The sequence below is a fragment of the Lagopus leucura genome, unplaced genomic scaffold (genome assembly GCF_019238085.1).
Source record: "Lagopus leucura isolate 7727_CA_CO unplaced genomic scaffold, USGS_WTPT01 Super-Scaffold_100001, whole genome shotgun sequence".
NCBI classification, from domain to species: Eukaryota; Metazoa; Chordata; class Aves; order Galliformes; family Phasianidae; genus Lagopus; species Lagopus leucura.
The window spans coordinates 11,760,154-11,785,278 of record NW_024962262.1 but is presented as its reverse complement, the minus strand read 5'-3'; the positions used below and the strand labels follow the sequence as shown (position 1 = coordinate 11,785,278).

Sequence of the window (25,125 nt, the reverse complement as noted above, 5' to 3'; positions counted from 1 at the left end):
ACCAAGACCTGAGATGCTTTTGATGTGTAGTTTCAGGGGTTGAGATTTTGCTAATTGCAGCGAGTCTTTGGAGCAGTCATGGCTTCAGATGGTGAGGATCAGCAGTACTGCTGGAGTTCTCCAATTGGTAGTGTGGAATAATTCAATTCTTAGGGCCTGGAGTGAGAGGAAGGTGATGAAGTAGAGGCTAACAGACTGTGCCAGAACCAGGTGATTTTCTTCCCTTCCTTCAATCCATTTGACAGTGTCCTGTTGATGATTGCTGTCACACGTCAACTTTTTGTGTGTGCCTTTGCAGAGGCTGGCAGAATGGAGAACGGGGGGACATGATTTTTGTAAGCACGGATAAGCAGGCGAGAGACAAAGAGGAGGATGGGGTACCTGAAATGACTTTTTGGAGCAAAGGTGGAAAAAATGATCAAATAGTGCATTTGTGTTCGTATATAGTCAAGTACATTTTAAATTATCAAGATGTAAGCTTGATTTACTCTGCTCCAAATACATTCTGATTTTTATACAACGTGTTACTTTTATTTTCTAGGTCCAAGTGTGCATGTCTGCAGCTAACTGCAAGAGGCTGCCGTACTAAAGTTTCTCTGTCTCCTAATACTAAAACATCTCGTGGATACAGTTACAAAAGACTGGAAGGGCCTGTTCCTAGTGGGTAATAAAGACAGAGCTATTTTGTGTACTCTTTACAACTGTATTGTCTTTGAATTACTGAAACCTTGATTTTTTTGTCAGTTTTACTAATTGATAAGAATGATTTTTACAGAAATAATTGATGTGTCTGGAATAAGAGAGATGAAAAAACACTTTTGTGCTGCAGATACTACAGTTATCACATCTTAATTTGAGGCCCAAGAAGAGTAACCTGGTTTAACCAGTAACCAGTATTACCTGGTTTAGAAGCTCAGGGACTTTTACCTGGCCCTTGTACTTGCTCATTCTTGCTATCAATGGTAAGGAAACCTGCCACAAGGAAAGGAGAGCTACTGCAAGATCTATTGCAAGACCATCACAGCCAGTATCAGTCTAAGAACACACAAACAAATGTAAAAAAGCACAGGTTGAATTCTTTTAGTGTCATTTGGTTAAATCCTGAACTCCTGATAGCTGCAGTGAGGTCTTGGCAGACAGGTTGTCTTTGCAAAGTCTCTTCCAGTAGAATCAGCTGCCTCTTTAAGATTTCTGCACGTCTGACTTTCATCTGTAAAATAAAAAGGTAGCTTTTATTTTTTATCATCTTATACCAAAATCTGGCTGACAAACTCTTGAAATTGTTGAGTCAACAGTCAAGAATGTCATGAGTTTTGGAGCAGTGCTGTGCAATCAGTTTTAGCCAGGCTCTTTGTCCTTTCAGCCTTGTTTGTACTCGGGAGTGAAGTTCATACCAGCAACTTGTCTTTCCTGTGTTTTATTTTGCTTCATCTTGACAGAATTTATGAGTGTAGCGTGTCGTGCAGATGTGACAAGATGATGTGTCAGAACAGAGTTGTGCAGCATGGCATTCAAGTTCGGTTGCAAGTGTTCAACACAGAGAAGAAGGGTTGGGGCGTCCGCTGCCTGGATGATATCGACAAGGGGACGTTTGTTTGTACTTACTCAGGTAACAGAAGATGACCTGTGGAAGACTTACAGCATAACTTTTACCCCCCCCCCTCTGTCCTATGCCATGGAATTTCTTTGAGAAGCAAGCAGGGAAACTTGAAGTTGGGAAAGAAGTGAGCCTGTATGACCTGAACTTGCAGATGATCAGACAGATGGAAAAACCTTGAAGGATTCTGCAGTGTGATGGTGCTATCTGAAGCAAAGCCTGTCTCACCTACATTTTCCCTCACAAGTCTCTGCATCCTGTGCAAAGGGTAGTTTTCCTTCAGTATAGATGCAAAGTATTGTTTTCCCAAATAATTCTCTTGCCTTTAATACAAGTTTGAGCTAGGATGCTGTGTATGACCCAGCTTAATAAAGTAACAGTTAATTATATTTTTTTCTTCCAGGCAGGTTAATGAGCAGAGCTGAAGTTCAGGAGTTGGGAGGTGCTGATCAAGACTCAAAAGAGGAGAGCACTGTGAATAACAGAGAGCAAAGCTTTCTTTCCAAAAAAAGAAAACTGGACTCTAGCTGTTCAGACTCCGAGATTGAACTCGTGCACACTGGCAGAGATGATATTCTTGAGCAGCAGGAGCCACCTTGTGACAATGAAAGTGAATCAGCTCTGTAAGTTCACTGAATGTAAAACGGAATATTCTGTTATTCTAGAATGTGTTCTATAAAACATGCACTAGAATTGAGTGTTGTTTGCTGAGAGGTGTTTCTTTTACTTTTTCAACCTTTTAACTCCTGGTTGTTGGTTTTAGTGGGTTTTAGTTATTCTTATATACTGATTTTCCTCACAACGTGCATCTCTTGGCATTTGTTAGAAATCCCACTTGGCTCCTGAGTGTCTTGACCTCTTCAGGGCATGAATCATTGTGCTAACTTGAAAAGAAAGAAGCAATTAAAAACATACTTGATGACACTAGAGGATCTGATAGTAAATTAGCCACTAACTGTACTATTCTTTGCTTCCATCTCTAAACCTTTTCTTCTTTGTCCCTTAATGTGCTCTGCTAGGACTTTTAACCTTGCCAGGTAGGAGTCTGACAGTGCCTTGCTTTTACAGGTGTTGCAATACACAGAAATTGTTACCTTCATTAGGTCTCATAGCCTATCAGGATTCCTGAAATAAAACTACTGCAAAATAATAATGTGGCTTCATCAGTAGCATACTGTAGTCTCTTTCAGAAGAACACCAGGAGCTTGTTTTCTTCAATTTTCTGCCTTGCTTTGCTTACCCTTTCTTTGTAATACCTGTAAGTAATTGCAAATACTTGTTTTGTGGGGAAAGGCTATTGTAGATCTTTGAGAAGCACAATGACATCACAAACAGGAACTTTAAAACAAATACCTGCCAGTATATTCTCACGTTTTGGTATCTTGGAAACCTAACAAATTAATAATTTTGTGAATTATAGAATTGTCAGCTGTTCATTAGATGCCATTTCTAAAAGGTTCTTCCCCTATAAACTGTAGGGAAGAATATTTTTGTATTTGTGATTACTGTACAGCTACTTTCAATCTCATTCATTTCCCTTTCTGAGAATAAAAACGTTTCACATGGGAGATATATGAAAATTGAACAGAGAGAAAGAATTTGTTATTCCAACTCTTAAAAAATAAGAAATCTTTAAAGAAGATTTAAAGAAACTCTTTGCCATTATCAGTACCCCAAAGAAATATCATCATGGTTGGTTTGGTTTTTTTTTTTTCATGGAAAGAAAATCGTAGGTTTTAGGTTGAATTTTTTACTGATAAAGAGCTGTTAGTTATTGCTTGATGTTATACAGATGCTCAGATTAGGTTTAGGCTGGTATTTTCTACTGCATTCTAAACATAAGTGTGACTTTTGATGTTTTAGGGATATATACCAAACACTGCTTCCCATCCTTCTTCACACTTTCACATCAGGAAAAGGTTGAGGTTCTTCTGTGTGAGAACGTTTTCTGTATCTGCTGTTTACTGACTGTCTCACCCTCTATTCTTTCTCCCCATTTAACTTGTTTTGCTTTCCTGTTTGAAGCTACGGTGTCCAAACTATGGAAAGCAATAGCAGCAAAAAGGCAGAACTCTGTGTAGGTACTCTGTGTTGAGGTGATATAATAATCAAACAACAGCAAATTTGGTTCTCAGGAGCAGTGAAGAAGGATTTAAAACCAATTGCTGGTCTCTGTCAAAAAAAAGAAATGATAGTGTTTCATTCAAGTGCTGTTGAGAACTTAACCTCATTCTCCCATTCTTAAAAGTAGTTTGAGGTGAAAGTAGGACTACAGGCAGTGATCTGATCTTCATGAGCTAGAAACTCTTAAAGAAACCTGTGTTATGAGAGTTATTTACGTGTCTGTCTTTTGCTGTTTCCCTTTGAAATTCCTGTACAGAATTCATCCAAGGAATTTGAATACTGCAGCTGTGAGAAGGCTTGGAACTAGAATAGCTGTTGTGGATAATCACCAGCTAAAAATGGTAATATTAATAAGTGGCTTTAAAAGATTAATATTCACTATGCTGAACGTATGTGTTAATTTTGACCTCTTAATCTCAAACACATTTTAAAAATCCTAACGATCTTTCATCATGAAATTATGTGGGGAAATGGCTTTAAACTGGAAGAGGGTAGATATAGATAGATATTAGGAAGAAATTCCTTAGTGTGAGTGTGGTGAGACAATGGAACAGGTTGCCCAGAGGGGCTGTGGATGCCCCCTCCCTGGAAGCATTCAAGGCCAGGCTGGATGGGGCTGTGAGCAACCTGGTCTAGAGGGAGGTGTCCCTGCCTATAGCAGGGGGTTGGAACTAGATGATCTTAAAGGTCCCTTCCAACCCAAACCATTCTGTGATTTTATGTCACACTGTGAGCTGAGCTGGAAGCTGTATCCTGTCCTTTCTCCATTATCAGCTGTTCAACTTCTTGCTGAGAATGGCACTAGTTACTCTCACAGCCTTCCTTTTTCCAACCTCACCCTCTGCATACACTCCAGTTATGAGTCTCAATAAAGGATTCTTCCCCCTCCACCTCCTTTGTTAAATAATTGCAACATAGGGAGTCTGAATGATAATATTTTTGTGATGTCTCCCTAGAAAACGATACAGCAGGGAGAGAAGAAAATCATGGGAGCAGTAACTTCATGCAGTGGCACAGTGAAGAGAATCTTACCTGCCCCAAGTGCAAAATATGTGCAAAGGAAGGGGACTAGTGTAAACTTACTCTACAGGTTTCATTGCACATTATATTTTCATGCTAAAATTTGGCAGTTTGGTTCTACTCCAGTGCTTCCATAACTGGTTTCTTTACTGTTCATTTTATTAAAACCACATACAAAGCATATTTGGGCTTTGGTTCAACTTAACACAAAAACATTTAGACTAGTGAAATCTTTGGGCCTTAAGCACTTACATAAATATTATATTGAGTGGTGAGCTTCTTCCAAGTTGTTCCAAGGAATCATTTGAAATTAAGGTATGTGTTGCATTGCAGTAAATGTTTGGACCTTTGGAACTCAGTGTCACGGTAGGTTTGAAACTTAAACCCTGGAGTCTTAGAATCTATTTACTATCCTTTGTTGACCCAGAGTTGCACACAGCAAAAATACATCACAACCTTTTCCTTATTTTTTGTTTTATTTAAAGGAGGTTGATACTCTGGTGCACAGTGCCAGCTCAGATGAAGATAATGTTTCTCAGCCTCAGCATTCAAGCAAAACAGAACTGACCAGTGGAACAAACAAAGAAAAAGAAAGTAGGTTTGTAGAGTTACAAACACTGCACTCTTAGCATACTTGTGCCACATCATCACGGGATAGACTTAAAATGTAAACAGTGATCTTGGTGTTTGTTGCAGGCCTGTTCTCAGGATAGAATAATGATGCTTGTGGGGTGCCTAGGCTGCTCTAGCAGCTCAGCAGTACAAAAGTTATTGCTGCCCTGCATATCGCAGTGCATTAACTAACACAGGATGCTATTTTGCCGGCAAAGTCGACCTTGGGGCACATTAAACAGTTCATAAAATTGTTTCTCAACTACAGGGCAGCTGTGGGAAATACTATTTCAAAATATACACAAAATAATGTTGTGTCATACCCGCTATTTGTAGCAGTCAACAAAAAAGGATACGTGGGGAATTGCAGGGTTGGGAGCATTCAACCTTAGGAAGCAATGTGAAACTGGTATTATTTGCACATGCATCTTGCTTCTGTCTTCATTTCAGTTTGTGATTCTCTCAGAAATTAAATTAAAGTAGAGAATGAGGAAGAAAGGCTTTGTGGAAGAAATGGTTTTGGAGTGGGATTTGAGAGGAAGGGAGGGAGTGGGTCACTCATGGGAAGCATAAGCAAATGCTTTAGGCACTGCAGCAGGAGGTGTAATGATCTGCAGCACAAGTGGTGAAAGGTGTTTGGAAGGATAGCTATGACTTTGCAAATGGTAAGGAAACCATGTGCACTTTGGGGAACAAAGAAAGATGGATGGACAAGAGTTTGGGGCCAAACAAGGGCTTTGGCTTCTGTTTTAAACTAATGTTGGGAGGTAACTTGGACATCAATTGACAGGATCCATCCAGAAGCAGAAGGAAGAAGATCTGGTGGAAGTTGGACAGACGGAGCCTGCAGAAATGGGCAGTGCAGAATGCAAAAGGAAGAGTCTGTCTCTGAAGGCTGTTGCCTGTGGCAGATTGGATGTGCTGAATGATAAATGCGTTGTGAAGCCATCCACACCACAGAAAGCTAACTGCAAAGAGGAAGCTCACAGACAGTCAAAACAAGGCATATTTTGTGTGGATGCAGACGGTGACAGGACGTTTCTGAAGAATGCTAATGATGAAAATATCTATGTACTAGATGCCACAAAAGAAGGAAATGTGGGTCGTTTTCTTAATGTAAGTAAAAACTTGCACGTGTTCTTTTACTCACTTTAGCTTAAATGAGTAATGTGTTTTCATGAGCCAGAAAGGTTTTTCAAAAGTCTGTTCTGTCATAACCCAAATACGTGGTTGGGTGTGTGTGTGTGAAGGCAGTGTGGTGCTCCCTTCACTCTGAAGTGACAGGACAGCAGATTGGCTCGTGCCAGCTTTGAGGGCTTACATAAGATGCGTGGCCTGTAGGTTTTGGCAACACTGGGTTACAGAGTGAAATGTTCCCAAGTAATGAGTGACACTTCTTTCCTCTATTTTAGAATATGATTTTGGGAGTGTGGGGTATCTAGAGATCAAATTATGCATTGTACTGAGCCACAACCCTTCTCCCAGCTTCGCTTTTTATTTCCAAGCCATTGTAAGTTCTGGCTTATGCTGGTTTAAAGTAAGTGCTGTGATATTGTAGGAAATTCTTGAATAGGACTGAGCTGTAGAAAAAAGTCATACTGTGAGATACCTGGTTAGTAAGTCTCTCAGCTTCAACTTAACCAGAGATAGCAGTGATTTCCAGAGACCTTCCAACTAAGATGAATGCTTCACACACACCTGTATGCACTCAACAAGTAACTTATTTCTCTCTGATGGCATGGATATGTGTCCTACTGCAAAATCCCTGCATATATGTAAGTGTTACCTCCTTGCAGAGGTAGTATGGGGGTAAGAGTAGCAGTGCATCTTGCTGAAGCCTTCCTTCATCCGTGACCATGCACGTGTCCCTATTGCTTGCTCCACTGCCATTGAGATGCATGTCATCTAGTGATAATTTGTGCCTCATCGTAAATCAAAGATGATTTCTCACCATAAATCACTGGAGAACAGCTTGACTAAAAAGGCTTTGATTTTCCTAAGAGAGGGTACTTTCATAGTATGATGGAGACATGGCTAAACAAAACCAGTGGCAGTGCATTAAGTAACAGCAATTGTGTTGACTGGAGGAGGGGAGGAAGGAATTTCTTGTAGCAGTGACACACCTGGCACAAAATAGAATCTTTAGTGCAGGACCAGGTTTCTCATTCATGTATTTTGTTTCACAGCACAGCTGCTGCCCCAATCTCTTTGCACAGAGTGTGTTTGTGGAGACTCACAACAGAAGTTTCCCATGGGTTGCTTTCTTCACAAACAGGTGAATTTTTCAGAATTTCAATGTTTGTTCAAGGCACGAGGGAAGAAAATAATGCTGAATTATGAAGGAAAAGTTATGCTAAGAGTGCAGCTGTTTACCCACATGAAACCATAAAACTGACTGCTTGCGAGTGGCTTTTCATTGTGCACTGAAGACTGAAGTAAAAAATCTGCTTGTCGCTAAAAGTTTTTTATTTAGTTTGCACTGAAATGTGATGTAGGGTAGCTTGGTTTTGGTGCATCCATTTTGGTTATCATTAAAGCTAGTATTTCCACTGAAGAGTAGGCTTAACTCAGCGTGGTCATTTTAAAAGCCGTGGTTGACTGGTCTGAGTGTTGTGTCCCAAAGAGTGGCCAGCAGAGCTGTGGCCTTTAGGGCAGAGTTGGAGCCTACAGAATCTTAAATTTCATACATTTTCTCTGTGGGCACCAAGCTGACTCCAAACCTTTTCTTCACAGCTGCCAAGATTAGCAAGGTTCTGCATAGTCAGACTTGTCTTGGGAATGTGGCAATAGGGTTCTAGAGTGGAAACTTCCTCTGAAAGCAAAAGGTGTGGTGATCTCCTACCAGATGTCAACAAGGGGAGATGCAGATTGCAGGTGCCAGCGAGACAAAAGAAGGCCACAACCAAACCCAGGAAGGAAAATATGAGCTATAGGAAGTTAGTTATGCAGAAGAAAGGATTTATTTTAGACAAACCCTCTGCCTGAGGTACACAGATACTCTGTGGAGCCTTGCAGCCGTAGGCCCAGCCCTTGATCCTGTGCTGATGCATGCTGTGGATTGTTCTGTAGGGGTTTATGAGAGCTCTGAAGACAGTAGTTTGAAACAAGATTTTATTTTAGCTGGAATCTTCCTTCTTCAGGTAGTCAGTAAATAACTGTGTAAGGGGGATTGAGGCCAAAGGGCAGAGGCAGCAGTGGTCAGCAGAAGGCAGTTAAGGGGGACAGTTGAAGAAATGTTCCCCTGGCTTGTCCTGTTGCTTTGTCAGTCACCCCTTTGCAACTTTTCTACCTTAAGGACAGCATTTGAATCATTGAACTTCATTTTATATATTCTGTAAACTTACCCAGCCACAATTTAAATTATTTGATATTTCTGGCTTCCAGAACATCCTGAGGCAAAAAGTCTCGTATTACAATTATGCTCTGCTTGATAAGTTCTCATTTGCTTTATTTTCAGCCTGCTGCCTGATAATTCACTGGGTATTTCATATCTTACCCTGTGAGAAGTATCACACAATTACTCTTCTTTACAGTACAAGTATTTTATCGTATTTTCCCTTGGTTGTACCTCAGCGCCTTGGTCTCTATTTAATTTGGCATTCATTATGAACAGTCAGTTTCCTGCATAAGAAATTACTTCTCTTTCACATACTTGTCACAGCAACTGGTTCTTGAAGATCTTGTGTTTAACTTCAAGTCCTGGGCTTTGTGCACGTGTGCAGTGCAGTTGCACTAAAAGCTTGCTTGTTAGACCGCAGCTGGTAACCTTCATCACCACTGCACCTATGGAACTGTTTGAACCCCAGTGATTTGCTGTGCATAGTAAAAAGAGCAAAGCTGCCCATGCTCTCATTTAGATGTATTCATGTATCTGGTTCTTTCCTTTTTCTTTGGTTTATTTTTTTTCCCAAAAATTCACCTGGAAGTTAGAATGGGTTGTTTAGAACCTGACTCTATCAGGCTGCTTGACAAAACCTTAATTGCTAGGTGCAGGTATTTGCACTCCTCGTGGTTCTAGTAGGGAAGTCAGCATTCCTTATATCTCTTGGTGCCACTCCTTATATCTCTTGGTTCAATCTGAGCAGGCTGCCTGTGCAATGCTTTTGCCTCCATATGCGTTTGGATTTTGCTTGTGAGTTGCTGGTGACAAATTGTAAGCACATCACTGTTTCACTTAAATAAATTGACCAGATGTTTTATTTCTTAGGCATGTGAAAGCTGGAACTGAACTCACGTGGGATTATGGATATGAAGTTGGAAGTATGCCAGAGACAGAGATTTCCTGTTGGTGTGGAGTTCAGAAATGCAGGAAGAAAACCTTATAGAGCAAGCTTTTCTACTGTCAGCACCTCGTGTACATAGAGATTTATGTGCTGTAAGGGACTGGATACTGAGCAGTACAGTTAAATCTGTGGTGCTAATTACACTGAACAAAAATGCCTTTTATCTGATAACTTTTTTAAATTTACATTTAAATGTCATTTTTATAGTTTACACGGATAAAGCTGGTTGTCACACAGACAGGCATCAAACTTGTCCTATGTGATATTTTCTGTGCTCCTAAGCTTTCTCCCCACCTCCTCCCCTACATCCCTTCCCCGCTCACCTTTCATTTACAAGCTGGAAGAAATCATGCTTTTCTGCAGTTTGCAACAGAAATATGATGGATGTGCACAGCAATGGTTGATTGATGTTTTCTGTGCTCTCCTACAGTGATGAATTAGCATAACTCAGTTTCCCGAAACTCATATGAATGCAAGTCTGTCTGAGTGCTGAGAATTATTTTAAATATACCTAAATCCAATGGATCTGGTGGGACAGTTTGTCTTGAGTAGTAATGAGATTAATCAGAACTTCAGCAAAGTAGTGACGTGCTACAGGGTGAGCTGGGAAAGTCCTGCTGTAAGTGAGAGAAGTAATTACATCTTCCTCCATGCTTGTGACAGAAATTGCTCAGAGAGGTGGTGGATGCCCCATCCCTGGAGACAATTCAAAGTTGGGCTGGATGGGGCTCTGAGCACCTGATGGAGCTGTAGGTGTCCCTGCTCATTGCAGAATTGGACCAGATGGCCTGTGGGTGTCCCTTCCCACTCAAATCATTCTTTGATTCTGTGAAATCCTTCAAGATCTGCTGTGCCTCATTTCAGTGCTGTGTCTATAGTGTGTCAGAGGTGAGACACAGAAATCCTTGCTGTGTTGGTAGGAAAGAAACGATCTACATTTGATGACACTGTGTGCAGATTCAGGAAGAGGCTGTAAAATTGGTAGATCATCGAATCATTTGACTTGGAAAAGATCTTCAAGATCATCAGTTCTGTCAGCCTAACCTACTGTGTCCTGTCTCTAAACCATGTCCCTAAATGCCATGTCCATGACAACTGCAGGGATGGAGACTCCACCACCTCTCTGGGCAGCACATTCCATGGCTTAACTGCCCCCTCCATGGAGAAATTCTTCCAGATGTCCAATACAAACCTCCCTTGGCACAACTTGAAGCCATTTCCTCATGTCCCATCACTTGTCATCTGAGAAAAGAGGCCAGCACTCTTCTCTCTGCAACCTGCTTTCAAATAGCCGTAGGGAGCAGTGAGGACTCCCCTCTGTGCCCTCATCTCCAGCTTGCACAACTGCAATTACTTCAGCCATTCCTCAGGGCTTCATTGCTTTCCTCTGCACACACTTGAACAGCTCTCCATTCTTTCAGAGAGAGGCCTAAAACTGAACGCTGTGCTTGAAGTGTGGTCTCACTGATGTATACAGGAAGCAGCCCTAGACGGTTAGTAACGGGACCCCAGAAGATGGGAGATTTTTTTTGTTATTACATAATTTTTAGCACTATTTTCCATGTGTTGATTTCATGTAGGTCAAGTATGGGCTGTGTAAGTGACAAGTGCAGTATTGACGCTGCTTCTCTCACCTGCTGCACAAGCTCTGTTGGTTTGAAACATGTGTGATATATGGTACATGAATCATAGAATGGCTTGGGTTGGAAGGGACCTCAAGGACCATGAAGCTCCAATGCCCCCACCACATACAGGTCCACCAACCTCCACATTTAATACCAGACCAGGCTGCCCAGGGCCCCATCCAACCTGGCCTTCAACACCTCCAGGGACGGGGCATCCACAGCCTCTCTGGGCAGCCTGTGCCAGCACCTCACCACTCTCACAGTACAGAACTTCCCCCTGACATCCAACCTCAGTCTTCCCTCCCTCAACCTAAAACCATTTCCCCTTGTCCTGCTGCTATCTACCCTTTCAAAGAGTTGATTCCCCTCCTGTTTGTAGGCTCCCTTTAGGTACTGGAAGGCTGCAATGAAGTCACCCCTTCTCTTCAGAGTAAACAAGCCCAGCTCCCTCAGCCTCTGTGAACTTGTGCCACTTGGCAAATAAAATGCAGTGATTGCTGATGATAATATTTCAGCCTGCCTACTGGTGTGTGTGCCTGTGAAGGGATGTGCTTTTTATTACTAAGCAGATACACACGTTTTCTTCTTTAATAATTAAGCTTGGGCTTCCTTTGTAAAACAACTTATGAAATGAACTTGTTCACTGCAGAAGAAATATCCGGAATACTTGTGCAGTGCTGACAAATGTTTTAATTTTCACTGTCTCGGAAAGCTTACACAAAGTATAAAATAATTTGCAGTGTGTTTTTCCTATGGATTTGACTGCTCATTTAAATGAGTTAAATGTGTTTTCAAGGTGTAAATCAGCTTACGTGTACTATGTTTCAAACCATAAGAGCATTGAAAATGAGACATAAATTATGGCAAGCTCAAGTCATGGCAAATAATTGTATGTATTTTGATACACTGGCTGAACACAGTCCTGTGAGTAACAAAAAATAGGCAGCCATGCTTTCAGCAGGGATTTCAGGCCTACATCTACGCTACAAACTGCAAGAGAAGCAGGAGCCAGCTCTTGGCCCTAAGGCCCAGAGGCGAGAGGACTGGCTTGTGTCCATACAGCTTAGGATTTGTCTTCCTCTAGTTGGATTTGATGAAGTTCTGTGTAACTGTGGACAAACATAGAGCCTGTGCCCCTAAGCTGTTGTTTTTTGGGTTTATTTTGGATACTTCGAACTTCACATTTGAATTTGTGCTGCTGTATTAAAGATTTACAGCCTGCTGGTAAGTCAGCACTGCTAGAAGCCTTTTAAACAAGTGAGGACATAGAAAACACCTTCATGTCTCCAAGCTCACCTTGAATGTGGAAAAACAGATGGAAATGTCATTAAAAATCAAGGTGAAAAAAGAAGTCTGTTTTACCATTCTTAATTTTCTTTCCTGGCTCAGTGGTAGGAATTATAGTGCGGGACTGGTGTGCAAAAGCTGTTCCTTGCTGCAGAAAATACATGGTCTGTGTCTATTTAGGAGCCTGCCATCAGTGTGAATGTTACACCAGGTAGCAGCATGGCATGGGGCTCTTGGGTTAGTTGCTTGTTCTCACACTGCTCCATTTCTGTGTTTCATAGAATCACAGAATGGCCTGGGTTGAAAAGGCCCACACTGATCATCCAGTTTCAGCCCCCTGTTATGTGCAGGGTCACCAACCAGCAGACCAGGCTGCCCAGAGCCACATCCAGCCTGGCCTTGAATGCCTCCAGGGATGGGTGTTCGTGACCATGGCTGTCAGCATCACCAGCACTTCAGCAGAGTTACTGCATAAAAACTTAAGTACTAAAGAAAGCAGAGGTGGAAGTGGCCGAGCCTGCAGAGCTCAGGAGCAGACGTGTAGGGATCCTTGACTGCCTGTCATGGATATGAAGGAGTGCTGACAGAACCAGCAGGAGGTTCCTGAGGTGGTGCTCTGCTCAGTACAGTGCTGGCACTGCCTGTGGGGACTGAGGCTGTCCTGGTGAAGGGCTGGCAGTTGTGTGGCCCTGTGGTCTATGGGGAAAGGGTGTTAGCGCCCACTGTGCACGGCTCAGTGTAATGTTTGTACAGCGTGTGGTCCTAAATCAACTCTTTGAAAGGGTGGATAACAGCAGGACAAAGGGAATTGGTTTTAACTTGAGGGAGGGAAGATTGAGGTTGGATGTCAGGGGCAAGCTCTGTACTGTGGGAGTGGTGAGGTGCTGGCACAGGCTGCCCAGAGAGGTTGTGGATGCCCCATCCCTGGAGGTGTTCAAGGCCAGGTTGGATGGGGCCCTGGGCGGCCTGGTCTGGTATTAAATGTGGAGGTTGGTGGTCCTGCATGTGGCAGGGGGTTGGAGCTTCATGATCCTTGAGGTCCCTTCCAACCCAAGCCATTCTGTGATTCTCTGTGATTCTGCAGCCGGCGGTTCGGGTTCGAGCCCCGAGCGGGATTCGAACCCCCGACCCCAGCTCTACCGCACCTAAAGGCGCGGGGATGGGCCGAGAGCCGCTCCTTTACCACGCGACCCTCCCGCCTCCAATCCCCGCCCGCTTCCGTACAGCAGCCAATCGGCCGCTCGAAGCCCCATCCCGTCGCCCCGGGCTGTTACTGAGCATGCTTCGCTGTGCGCCGGATCCCGCCCGCTTCTGCGCGCTCCTCCCCCGCGTGGAATCGCGGCGCCGTGCAGGCCGGGCCCGGGAGTGGCGGTGGACGGGAGCGGGCGGCCCGCGGTAAGTAGCGGCGCTGCGGCTCGGTCCGCGCCTTTCCGCCGGTCCCGCCGCACCGTAGGCACGGCAGCGCGTGGAACGACGGTGTTAGGGAGTGGCTGAGGGCTTCCGGCGCTGCGAGGCCGAGCGCCTCGGGAGCGGGGGAGAGTCGGGAGCCGCTGAGGAGCCCTGCGGTTATCCCGTAACGTGGAACGGCTGTGAGAAGGGGCGGATCCGCCAGGCCGTCCATCTGCTTCAAAAAATAGTGGAAACGTTTCCTGTGTGTAAGCAGAGGGTGGGTTTGTTGTGGAAGCCTTGCGATGGGCAGCTGTGTTTGTGCTGCTGATGGCGCGGCGCAGGGCTGAGAGGAGCGCAGCGCTGTGCTGTGCTGCTGCTCTCATTGAGGGAGCTGCGCTTGTTCAGCTGGAGGAAAGGAGGCTGCGGGGTGACCTCGCTGCAGCTTTCCAGTACCTAAAGGGAGCCTGCAGACAGGAGGGGAATCAACTCTTGACAAGGGTTGATAGCAGCAGGACAAGGGGAAATGGTTTTAAGTTGAGGAAGGGAAGATTGAGGTTGGATGTCAGGGGGAAGTTCTGTACTGTGAGAGTGCTGAGGTGCTGGCACAGGCTGCCCAGAGAGGTTGTAGATGCCCCGTCCCTGGAGGTGTTGAAGGCCAGGTTGGATGGGCCGTGGGCAGCCTGGTCCAGTGCTAAACGTGGAGGTTGGTGGCCCTGTCTGTGGCAGGGGATTGGAGATTCGTGATCCTTGAGGTCCCTTCCAACCCAAGCCATTCTGTGATTTCCCACAAAGAACGGGTATGTGGTGACTTCTTTCTGTTCCTTGCATTGGCAGTGCAATTCCACGTGCCTGATTTGAGCAGTGAGGATACTGGGATCAGGCAGCTCCTTGGATTCTCCTTACCCTGCCATGTGTGTGCTGGGGGCTTTTAGTGCCTCTTGTTCTGCACAGCAAAAATGTGCTTTATCTCCCTGCACAGGTGCTCCCAGAGCTGCTTCTAGAAAGGAGAAAGTTGGACCTATGAGTAATATTTCAAGGAAATACACCGTGGAATTGCACAATCACTGTGCACTGAGAAATGCTTTCATCCTCTTTTACTTTCGTTTACTGCTTTCTTCCATTTTGCTGCTGTTGCAACCACTGATAGGCAACACTGATGCAAAACAGCGCAAGGACCAAGCAGAGCAGTAGCAGGGGCACACAGCTGATTCATTCCCTTGGCTGCTTTCCCTCTATCTTCTGTTTCACAGCTTTATCATCTCTCCCATTAGTGGAGAAAGAGCCTTCAGCTCCTGGAGATGACGTTCACCTTAGGTTCTGAGGTAGCAAAGGTGAAAGTCATCTCTCAAAAGCCACAAAAGAAGTTTGCGACGAGTTGTTTTGCTATGAAATCAAGGGTGAGAAAATCAAGCATTGGAAAGTGGTGCGTGGTCAGAACAGCAGTCCTAACACTGATGCCACTCATGCTGCCTGCTGCATCTTAGGGAAGGAACCAAGGGACTGCAACAGTTGGTTCTGTCAGTGTGCTTGTAAGCAATCAAAAATGTGTTTGGGATATTATGAATTCCTAAGGGGAAAATAAAAAGAAAGAATAGAGTGCTACTGTGCCTTTTTACCTCACTGTTTTGAAGGTTATTTTCTTCCTACAGGCTTGGGGAAGAGAGACTGAAGGAACTGGGGCTGTTTAGTCTGGGGAAGATGAGGCTGAGGGGAAAACCTTATTGCTCTCTTCCAATATCTGAAAGGTGCTTACAGTGAGAGTGGGGCTGGTCTGTTTTCACTGGTGACAGGTGACAGGACGATGGGAAGTGGCCTCAAGTTGCACCAGGGTAAGTTTAGGTTGGATATCAGGAAACACTTCTTTACAGAAAGGGCTGTTAAGCACTGGAACAGGCTCCCCAAGGAGGTGGTTGTGTCTCCATCCCTGGATGTGTTTGAAATCCGTTTGGATGTGGTGCTCAGGGACATGATTTAGCAGAGGGTTGTTAGAGTTAGGGTAGGATGGTCAGGTCATGATTGGACTTGAGGTCTTCAGGTTGTGGTTGGACTTGTGGTTTGGACTTGATGATCTTTGAGGTCTTTTCCAACGTCAGCAGTTCTATGATTGTAGAAGAGAAGGGAGGTGGAAGTGACAGAGACGATCAAAGATGCAGAACAGCTTCTGTGGAAGGATTCTTCAACTTGAAAAGGGGGCAGCAGGAGAAAGAATGAGAGATCTGTGGTGTTGTGGGCCTTACTGCAGAGATGATGGTTTCTTGCTCCCTCACACAGAACACTTGAGGTGTAGTGAAACCAGTGGTTGTTCAGGCAAAATATAATTAAACTGGAACTGAATTATGCCCTTAGCCTTTCCCTTCTTGCTTAAGAGCAGTTAGCTGGGTCTGCTGTTCCATGTAGCTCTGTGTCCTATTCCTGACAGCAGTCTGTAGCAGAGACCTAAGGAAGAGCATAGGGCCAAAGCAAAGCTGCTGTTGGTGGTGGGATGGTGAGTTAAGTGGGGCACTGGATGCAGGCTCGCTGCTTTTGCAGTGAGGATTGGCTGAGAGCTGGCCTTGCATTGCTTCAGAGTGCCTGTGAAGGCACTGGAAATACAAAGGCTGACCTTACCAAATATCTTTGGTTATCTTTCAGCACCAGGATTCCTCCTCAGAGCCTGTAAGGACAGCTGGGACTGCAGCCTCCAACTTCAGCGTCTTGCCAAATTCCCAGGGCACCCAGAGACACCTCATCCAACTGGGAGGACCAGGGCCTATGCATCTGCAGCGATTTCAGGTGTTAACTTGCTGTGAGAACTCTTCCCAACCATTCAAACACCATAAACATGCTTTTTAGTTTCCTTTCGCCGTTGTTTCTGTTCTGCTTCTAATTTTTCCATGGATTTCCATTTGTTTCTGTTGTCTGTTTATCTATTGCCTAAGTTTTAAGGCTGTTGTGATGATTACTGTATAGTGTAATATAGATATTACACTATAATAATATAACTACATAATATCTATGTAAAATAGATAGTGTAAGTCTGTCTCCATCCTACCTTGCTTACAAGGTACAGAAAGGTGCTGGGGGGAACAAGAAATCAGGTATGCATGGAGGCTGAGTGACTTGCCCGTCATTAAGTAAAGTAGCAGAGCCAGAGGTGAAAAAAGAAATCCCCTTATGCTCTGGTGTCCTCATTGGAGACCTCCCCTTTCATAAAATAGACGGGATATGGAACTAATTGAGGCAGGAGCTGACTGCTGAAAGAGAGAAATATGTGCCCGATTTGCTGGGCTGTGAGATTTCCTTATCTTGTACTTCTGTTGCTGGAATTCTTCAAATCCTTTTTCTTAAAAATAACACCAGGCTGTTCTCACCCTTATTCTACAGAGCTCAGGGCTGTCGGCGGCGACGTCTCAGACATTTGGTGCATCTCACCTCATGGGAGTGGGAAACTGAAGATTTCTGCTGTGGACTTGAAGGGAAAACCACGAAGTAAGACTGGAATGCATGGAGTGGTGCTGTAAATAACTTGGAGGGGGGGAAGACTGTTCTGTGAAGTAAGTAAGTGGCTTGTTTTGTCCCAGTCTTCCTGTTCCAGGTGCTCTCCAGACGATGGCCAAAATGGTGAGAAGGACGTGTGCCTTCTGTTCGGAAGGGGAGGCTGCTTCTATAATGTACGTTGCCAAAGAGCAAAATATTGCAGCTCATCAGAGTTGTTTGGTGAGTGGTTTTCAGCTGGGCAGTGCCTAAGGAGAGTGGAGAAGCACTAAAGGGGAAACTTCTACCACTTGTCCATTCTTATTATAATTCTTTTTAACTTTACAATGAACTCTGTCCTTTCTTTCTTTCAGTTGAAATAGGAAATATTCTCCAAGTTTATGATGTCCTGCACAAAGGTGTGCTTCAAAAATAGCAGTAAAGATGAGTGCATCACTAGTCAGTCAAGAAGGGGCAATGGAAAATAGCTAGATCTGTGGTAAAACACATCTGTAAGAATTTTGGGGAGGAGGAGAGCACGATTGCAGCAGTTTGGCACATTGCTCTTTGGTGTTTTCACATCTCTGTTCCTGGTCAGTGAGTGCATGCATGTCCTGGTCAGTTATAGATACATGCAGTCTGGCAGTAGAAATTCAGTCTTCTTGAGACACTGAATTGAGTGAACCATGTAAAAATATCTGTTAAGCTCTGAGTGATCTGGGAACATTGTTGCTTTCTTGGCTGTCAAAATGCCTCTCTTTCATGCTGGTGTCTTGATGCAGATGGTTCTTGGTGTGCAGAATCAGTTGCAGATGTCATATTCTCCCATAAGTGAGAGCTCCTTACTGCAGGAAGTGTGTCGGCTCCTGGAACTGCCTTCTGGCTTTCACTACTCCTGCCTTACTTTTCTACTAATTTTTCCACAACGTTTCAAAAACATAATTAAGTGTTGGATGCTTGGTTTGAAATCGATTTTAGGGCTGTAAATGTTGTGTGAATGATTTTTTTATTTATTTTTCTTTACCTCTAAGCAGCAGTGTGCGCCTGCAGCCCGGAAGGCCAACTGTGTTCTGGGCTGCATTAACAAATGCTGGGGTGACCAGCAGGGAGAGGGAGGTGCTTGTCCCCCTCTATTCGGCTCTTGTGAGGCCCCATCTGCAGCACTGCGTCCAGGCCTGGGGCCCCCAGTACAGGAAGGACGTGGAGCTCTTGGAGTGGGTCCAGAGGAGGGCACTGAAATGATCAGAGAGCTGGAGCACCTCTCCTGTGAGGAAAGGCTGAGGGAACTGGGCTTGTTTAGCTTGGAGAAGAGAAGGCTCCGGGGAGACCTCATTGTGGCCTTCCAGTACTTGAAGGGAGCATATAAACAGGAGAGGGAATGGCTGTTTATGAGGGTGGACAGTGATAGGACAAGGGGGAATGGTTTTAAACTGAGACAGGGGAGGTTTAGGTTAGATATCAGGAGGCAGTTTTTCACTCAGAGGGTGGTGACGCACTGGAACAGGTTGCCCAAGGAGGTTGTGGATGCCCCATCCCTGGAGGCATTCAAGGCCAGGCTGGATGTGGCTCTGGGCAGCCTGGTCTGGTGGTTGGTGACCCTGCACGTAGCAGGGGGTTGAAACTGGATGAGCATTGTGGTCCTTTTCAACCCAGGCCATTCTGTGATTCTGATGACTTTGTAAATGTGTCTGCCTTTGGAAGAGTGTGCTGCTTGGCTGCTTTTTGGCTTGAACAACTGGTCAGATAAGATGGTCAAGGTGTGGAAGTCTGTCAGCCATACAGTTTCTCCTCCTTACTCTGGGCATTGGACTTCATTCATGCTTCTTATGGAGTTCACTTTCTCACCTCTCAGCCTGTTCTTGGTTCATCTTTAAGTTATGTCAGATCGTGTATGTGCAAGAGGATCAGATGTATGAAATCAATGATAAAAGAGAGGGACATTCTATACATTGATGACTAACTGACTCTGTTAATTCTTGCCATTGTTTCTTTGTTTCTAGTTATTTTCCTCTGGATTTGTGGAATCTGAAGAGTATAACCCAGAAAATCTAGATTTAAGGTTTGATGTGGAATCCGTGCTGAATGAATTCAAGAGAGGAAAGCGACTGGTAAGGCAGTTTCTGAATCTGCACTCAGTCCTGTCTGAAAGCACTGCAGGGTGGTAGGGTGCACACTGAGGTTGTGTGGTCAGCTATGACTTGGGAGAAGAAATTAAAGAAGGCCTTGGTCCTCCTGACCTACTAAGATTGGAGAAATTACAGATTTAGAATTAAAAACATCAATTTGATATCGTACTTATTGAAATTCCATTGTTATTTTTCTTAGTAATTGGTATTTGTTGGGTTTTCTGGTCTTTTTTTCCTAAGAGGAAAATCTAAGAGACTTCCTTGAGAGCCTTTGAAATACCAACCCAGTGCCTGCAACAAAATTATGCAACCCCATAAGGATAAAGGGAAACACCTTTTCTTTTTAGCAGGAGGGTGATTTACGTGAGATCTTCTTACTTGTTTTGTTTTCAGCTCTTCTTCTCTCTTCTTGGATGGAACTCATTTCTTTATGAAGTTAGTGTAAAAAACATAAATGCAACGAATAAGCACAGAAATAGGTTGGGCAAGATTTGGAGCGAGGTGGGGAGGGAAGCTGTCCATGTCTCATGTAGCTCTTTTTGTACTGCTTAAAGGGTGAAATGATGCAGCTGAGGCAAAATAGCAGAGAGGAGTGAAACATTGAGCAGGGTGAGAGTTTGGCATTGTGAGCTGGCTGCGTTACACAGAGCTCTAAGTATCACAGTGAAAGATTGGATTTTCCCAAAGAGGATGATGTTTGTTTCCTAAGTTAGGTTTCATTTTGTTGTAGGTGTGCAATTTCTGTCGCAAGAAAGGAGCCACAGTGGGATGTGAGGAGAGAGCCTGCCGCAGGAGCTACCACTACTTCTGTGCCTTGTGTGATGATGCAGCCACAGAAACAGATGAAGTAAATGGAGTCTACCGGTATTTAACAGTCTTTTCTGGTGTAGGATGGTCCAGGTTGTGGTGCTGTTTGTCAAATGTGTGGTTGGGTTTGATGGTTTTCTGAGCTGGTGCTGTAGAGATTTGGGAAAAGGACTCAGAAACACCTCTTGTGAGTCTGTTTGCCTGTCCTGCATGGAGCAAAGCTATAGCAAAGCTGTACTGAAGAGGTGCAAGAGGGCTGAATGAGAAAGAAGTGGTAAGGCATGTTTTAGGAATTTGATGGCAAAGACTTTTGGACTGACTGGATCAGTGGCATAAGAGGAGGGGGATATTTGTAGCTGCTGTGAAATTACTGGAGAGAAGAATGAGACTTGAAAACCTATGGCCATGGATCGACAGCCTTCCTCATGGTGAAATACACTGAAAAGTGAACCAGCGAGAGAATCCCTTTGGAGAGGGGAGAACTGGTGTTTTAAATCCTGAATTGCCACTGTTGAGATGATGAGCAGAGATTATTGAAGCAAACAGAGCAGAATAGAGAAGGCACACGGTGCTTTGTTAAAGGTTAGTAACAGTATGGGTGGGGGTGTAAGCATAATGCATGGTGCCAGTGATGGTAGGGTAGCCTGGGTAGTAAAATGCTGTGTGTGCATTATAAGAAGTCCTTGTGCTTATGAAGGCTGCTTTTCACTGGGAAAGAATAGATTTAAAAGTGTGAGGGGAGTTAAAAGCCACAACTGAAGGGCGGTGTTGGAAATTCAGGCACATTGGAGCAGTTCTCCTGTGAAGAAAGATTGAGGGAACCTTTGATGAAGAGAAGGTTCCAGGGAGACCTCACAGGCCTTCCAGTACTTGAAGGGAGCGTATAAACAAGAGGGAGAATGGCTGTTTATGAGGGTGGATTGTGATAGGACAAGGGGGAATGGTTTTAAACTGAGGCAGGGGAGGTTTAGGTTAGATATTAGGAGGAAATTTTCCACCCAGAGGGTGGTGATGCACTGGAACAGGTTGCCCAAGGAGGTTGTGGATGCCCCATCCCTGGAGGCTTTCAAGGCCAGGCTGGATGTGGCTCTGGGCAGCCTGGTCTGGTGGTTGGTGACCCTGCACATAGCAGGGGGTTGAAACTGGATGAGCATTGTGGTCCTTTTCAACCCAGGCCATTCTATGGTCCTATAAATAAAATGCCTCCAGTACTGTAGCTTTCTAAGTTGTTAAGCATGCACAAGTAGTCTTTGTGCATCAAAATGAATTGCATGCAAAAGAAAAAGCTGTCTTGTCAAGGAAACAGCCTACTCTTCAGCACTTCTAATATTATTTTTAAGTAAAAGAATGTTGCTAATTAGAAAATCGTGTAGTAAGTGCAGTTCCCTTTAAAAATTTCTTAACACTTGAGTGTTAGTCGTTGCAAATGGAGGTTTGTATTGAAAAGATGAGCTCAGCTATGCTCTTGACAAGGTGACGCAGTTGAAAAAGTGATTTGGGATCCTTCTGTAAGAAAGGCATTGATAGAAGCTGGATATGTTATCTACAGATAACTGTATCCACAAGGTAAGGAGTGTTTCCAAGCTGCATTTGTTGCATTTTGCCTCTTCCAAGGGATTCCTGTTTCTCACCTAAAAGTGGAGGAAATCTTCGCATCCTGCATATTTGCTCTGCAGAGTTATAACTTAACTGGCAGCACCAGCATTTAAACAAGTTGTGGAGCTGAGCTGGCTGGTACTGGACAGGGGAGGCAGAAGGGCAGTAGCTACGAAGAAGTAACATTAGTAGTTCAGTATTTTGTCCTGACAGTGTTTATCTCATTTTAATGAGCTGCTTTGGGAAGAGTATTGCAGGTGACACGCTGTCTCAGTGTCAGTGCCCAGTGCCACCTGGCATTAATTGCATCTGAGCTGATTTGAGCAGTGAGCAGGGCCAGACAGTGGGGTGATAGAGCTGTTAATCTGAAGCTGCCACATTCAGAGCCTGCTGAGGCTTCAGAAGTAACCCTAGAAACTTGTGTGGGTGTGACTTCACTTCAAGGTGGGTAATGCTGGAGAAAAATCCTGATTCTTTTTAGGATGTCTTTCAATTTACACAGAATGGATGGAGGGGAAAATACTCAAATATTTGTTAAAATCAGTCAGCATAACTCTGTGTATGTGTTCATTAATACTTTTTCTCTTAAAATTGAACTGAACTTTCAGAGTGTTCTGCTCAAAACATGACCCAGGCAACAGGACCAATCACTACGGTGAGTTTCTTTTAATGGCTTCATTGATTTGTATCTGTTTTAGAGGTGTGCATACTACAGTCAGTGGCACATTTGAACAGACTGAACGTTATTCCTCCTTTCTATTGAGTGGGGAGTTTCTGATATTGCAGGAGGCAGTTGGTTGAGACCCACATGTGCACCAGAAATCAATAAGTTCTGTTGATTTAGGAAATGTTGATATTTGATCAGCTCCAGATCTCCTCCACAACTGACTGTGGACCCAACCCTTCATGGCAGGAAGGCCCAAGCAACTTGTAAAAACCTGGCATTTTGTCTGTAGCAATGTTAGAACATTCACATCTGCATCTTCTCCATTCGTTGCAGTCCTTCTTAAACGTGGCCTTTCATTCTGAAGGATCCCAAAGAGCTTTTTACATGTAGCAAAAGGGTGTGTTAAAGAATTGCTTCCTCCGCTGCAGGAGTGCAGTTGAACTTGATGGTCCTGGTGCTTGCTGCGTTTGGAGGTAGTCAGGAGTGTCTCTGAGTTAACCAGCTCTCCAGGCATGTTTTCCATGGCAGTCTGGAGAAAACTGAGTTGAGAAACATCCCCCTTGTTCTAAGTACATTCTGCATTCCTATGTGGAAATATCAGGCCCCTGCTGTGCGATGGAAAGAGGACAGGGTACCTTAAGGGCAAGAGGTTTTGCTGCTCTTTGCTGCAGGGGTGGGAGGGCAGCTTGAGCTTGGAAGTGGGCTCCAGCCTTTGCTCAGCTGGAAGTGTTGGATGTTTCTGGAGAGAAACCTGATGCACATAGAAGAGCTGAGGACAGTCTGTGAGGAGCAGAGAGGTTGGGTTGCTGTTTGGACTGCATTCCCTTGCTTTTTAGGGCAACTCCTAATGCACTGTAAAACGTATCAGGAAGGGCTGAGGAAACCCTAGTGTTCATCAAAGGTGTCCTGACAGACAGCAAGCTGTGCTTTGTGCCTATGCCAGCACTTTGTAGTGCTCCAAAATAGGCCACCCAGCTTTGTTTTGGGTGGATATGATTTCCTTTCAGGCCAGGAAAAATACAAATGTACAGCACAGAGCCCAAAAAGAGCTTGTTCTAACAGCCCTTTCTGTACCAGCAGTAACTCCTCATTCACAAGTTGATTTCTAGTAGGTTTAACACTTACTACACGCTATCCAAGGCATGTAGAGCTACAAGGGAGAGAGCCATGTCACTCCACTGTGTTTAAAGCCCTCAAGTTTTGGTGGTGGTTGTACTCTTCTCCAGCTTTCTCTCCTTCTCTGCTTATGATGCTGTGTTGGAGAGAGGCTGGTGTGGATTGATGGGAGGGACAGAGAGAAAGAAGCAGAGTTTGCAGAGATTTTTGCCACTAAAAATGCTTTGCAACTTTATCAATAAAAGCTCACCAGTAACATTGCTTCCCATTGGGAGCTCCGGAGGTTTTCTAGCAGCAAAGGAAACAATGTATTTCATGTACCTTTGGGACACCTAAAATAATTCTTTGTGTAGCCTTCGTTTTGAGCGTGTGTTAACAGTAACAAGGATTGGTTGGAAGAAAAAAGTCAGTTTTCACAGATCTAATCAGACTTTGTCTCTTGATTTCTAGATGCAGCTAATAAGAGGAAAAGACATGCATTGAAATCTTCCACCACCACGGAACAAATGGTAATTCCAAATTTAAATAGTTCTAAAACAGAAACCCACATCTGCTGCAGTAAAGGACTCCTTTAGTGAAGTATTTTTGACAGTGTGTTAAGAGAGACTCACAGGATTCTCTTGGCTCCACCAGAGCTTTCATGGGAATTTCCCTGAGTGCTGGGTGTCAGGATTTCTCCTTCCCAGAGGAGCTGGCCTGCAGCTTGGGAAGAGCTGCTGCCATCCCCAGCTCTCTGCATTAGAGGGAGCAATGTGAGGAGACATGGACGGTCTGCAGCTTTCAGCTGTACTTTCACAACTAGGTTGTTTGTCTCCAAGAATTTCTCAGCTGTTGAGTATATTGTGCAAGTGCAGTAACTGCAGTTAAGAAGGGCAGTGTCCCTCACTGTGCTTTCCTTAGTGATTTCACTTTGAAGCAGTTTCTGCTTCCCCTTTTAGAAACCTGAATGTCTGGAGAGGGGTACTGGTAGGTGTGTGGAGAAGCTGACTTGATTCACAAAATCATGAGCTGCTTTTGCCCTGCCCACTAACACAGAGGTAAGGTATGGAAAACAGAGCAGTAAACATCAGTGTGATGTTAAAATGTGTTGTTTTTTTTTTACAGAGGGCAGAAGAGACGGCAGAAGAAAACCGATTACGGATATTAAGAAGGAAAAGCAGCAGACACAAAGGTGTGACTGGCTTTATAGAACAGCTGCGTGCTACTGTGCTGTGTTGCATTGATGTTCAGTGCCTGGAGATGTTTGATAGCAGCAGTGCTGAAAACTTCCATTTCCTTTATCTACAAGTGACTGTTGTGGCAAGGAAGACAGTCTGATTTGCACAGTATCTGCACAGGTTCTAGCCATGCAGCAGTGTGCGAGAGCTGCTCGGTGCACCTTAAATGAGAATGCTGTGGTTCCCTGGGCAGGAAATGGGCTTCC

General features: G+C 44.3%; 1 protein-coding gene across 1 annotated transcript in view; it reads left to right on the top strand.

The window, feature by feature from the left end:
- The window catches only part of LOC122178415 (histone-lysine N-methyltransferase SETDB2-like), a 36,074-nt gene that overhangs the window by 7,935 nt on the left and 3,014 nt on the right, over positions 1-25,125 (top strand). The window contains exons 7-25 of the mRNA XM_042868589.1: positions 542-664; positions 1,440-1,609; positions 2,001-2,220; positions 3,978-4,062; positions 5,227-5,335; positions 6,144-6,469; positions 7,540-7,628; positions 9,561-9,675; positions 13,633-13,943; positions 14,707-14,734; positions 15,209-15,334; positions 16,603-16,709; positions 17,301-17,405; positions 17,498-17,633; positions 19,391-19,498; positions 20,247-20,380; positions 22,528-22,574; positions 24,153-24,211; positions 24,807-24,873. Of these exons, the coding sequence (XP_042724523.1) occupies positions 542-664; positions 1,440-1,609; positions 2,001-2,220; positions 3,978-4,062; positions 5,227-5,335; positions 6,144-6,469; positions 7,540-7,628; positions 9,561-9,675; positions 13,633-13,943; positions 14,707-14,734; positions 15,209-15,334; positions 16,603-16,709; positions 17,301-17,405; positions 17,498-17,633; positions 19,391-19,498; positions 20,247-20,380; positions 22,528-22,574; positions 24,153-24,211; positions 24,807-24,873 (2,465 nt within the window). The remainder of the gene's footprint in view (positions 1-541; positions 665-1,439; positions 1,610-2,000; positions 2,221-3,977; positions 4,063-5,226; positions 5,336-6,143; positions 6,470-7,539; positions 7,629-9,560; positions 9,676-13,632; positions 13,944-14,706; positions 14,735-15,208; positions 15,335-16,602; positions 16,710-17,300; positions 17,406-17,497; positions 17,634-19,390; positions 19,499-20,246; positions 20,381-22,527; positions 22,575-24,152; positions 24,212-24,806; positions 24,874-25,125) is intronic.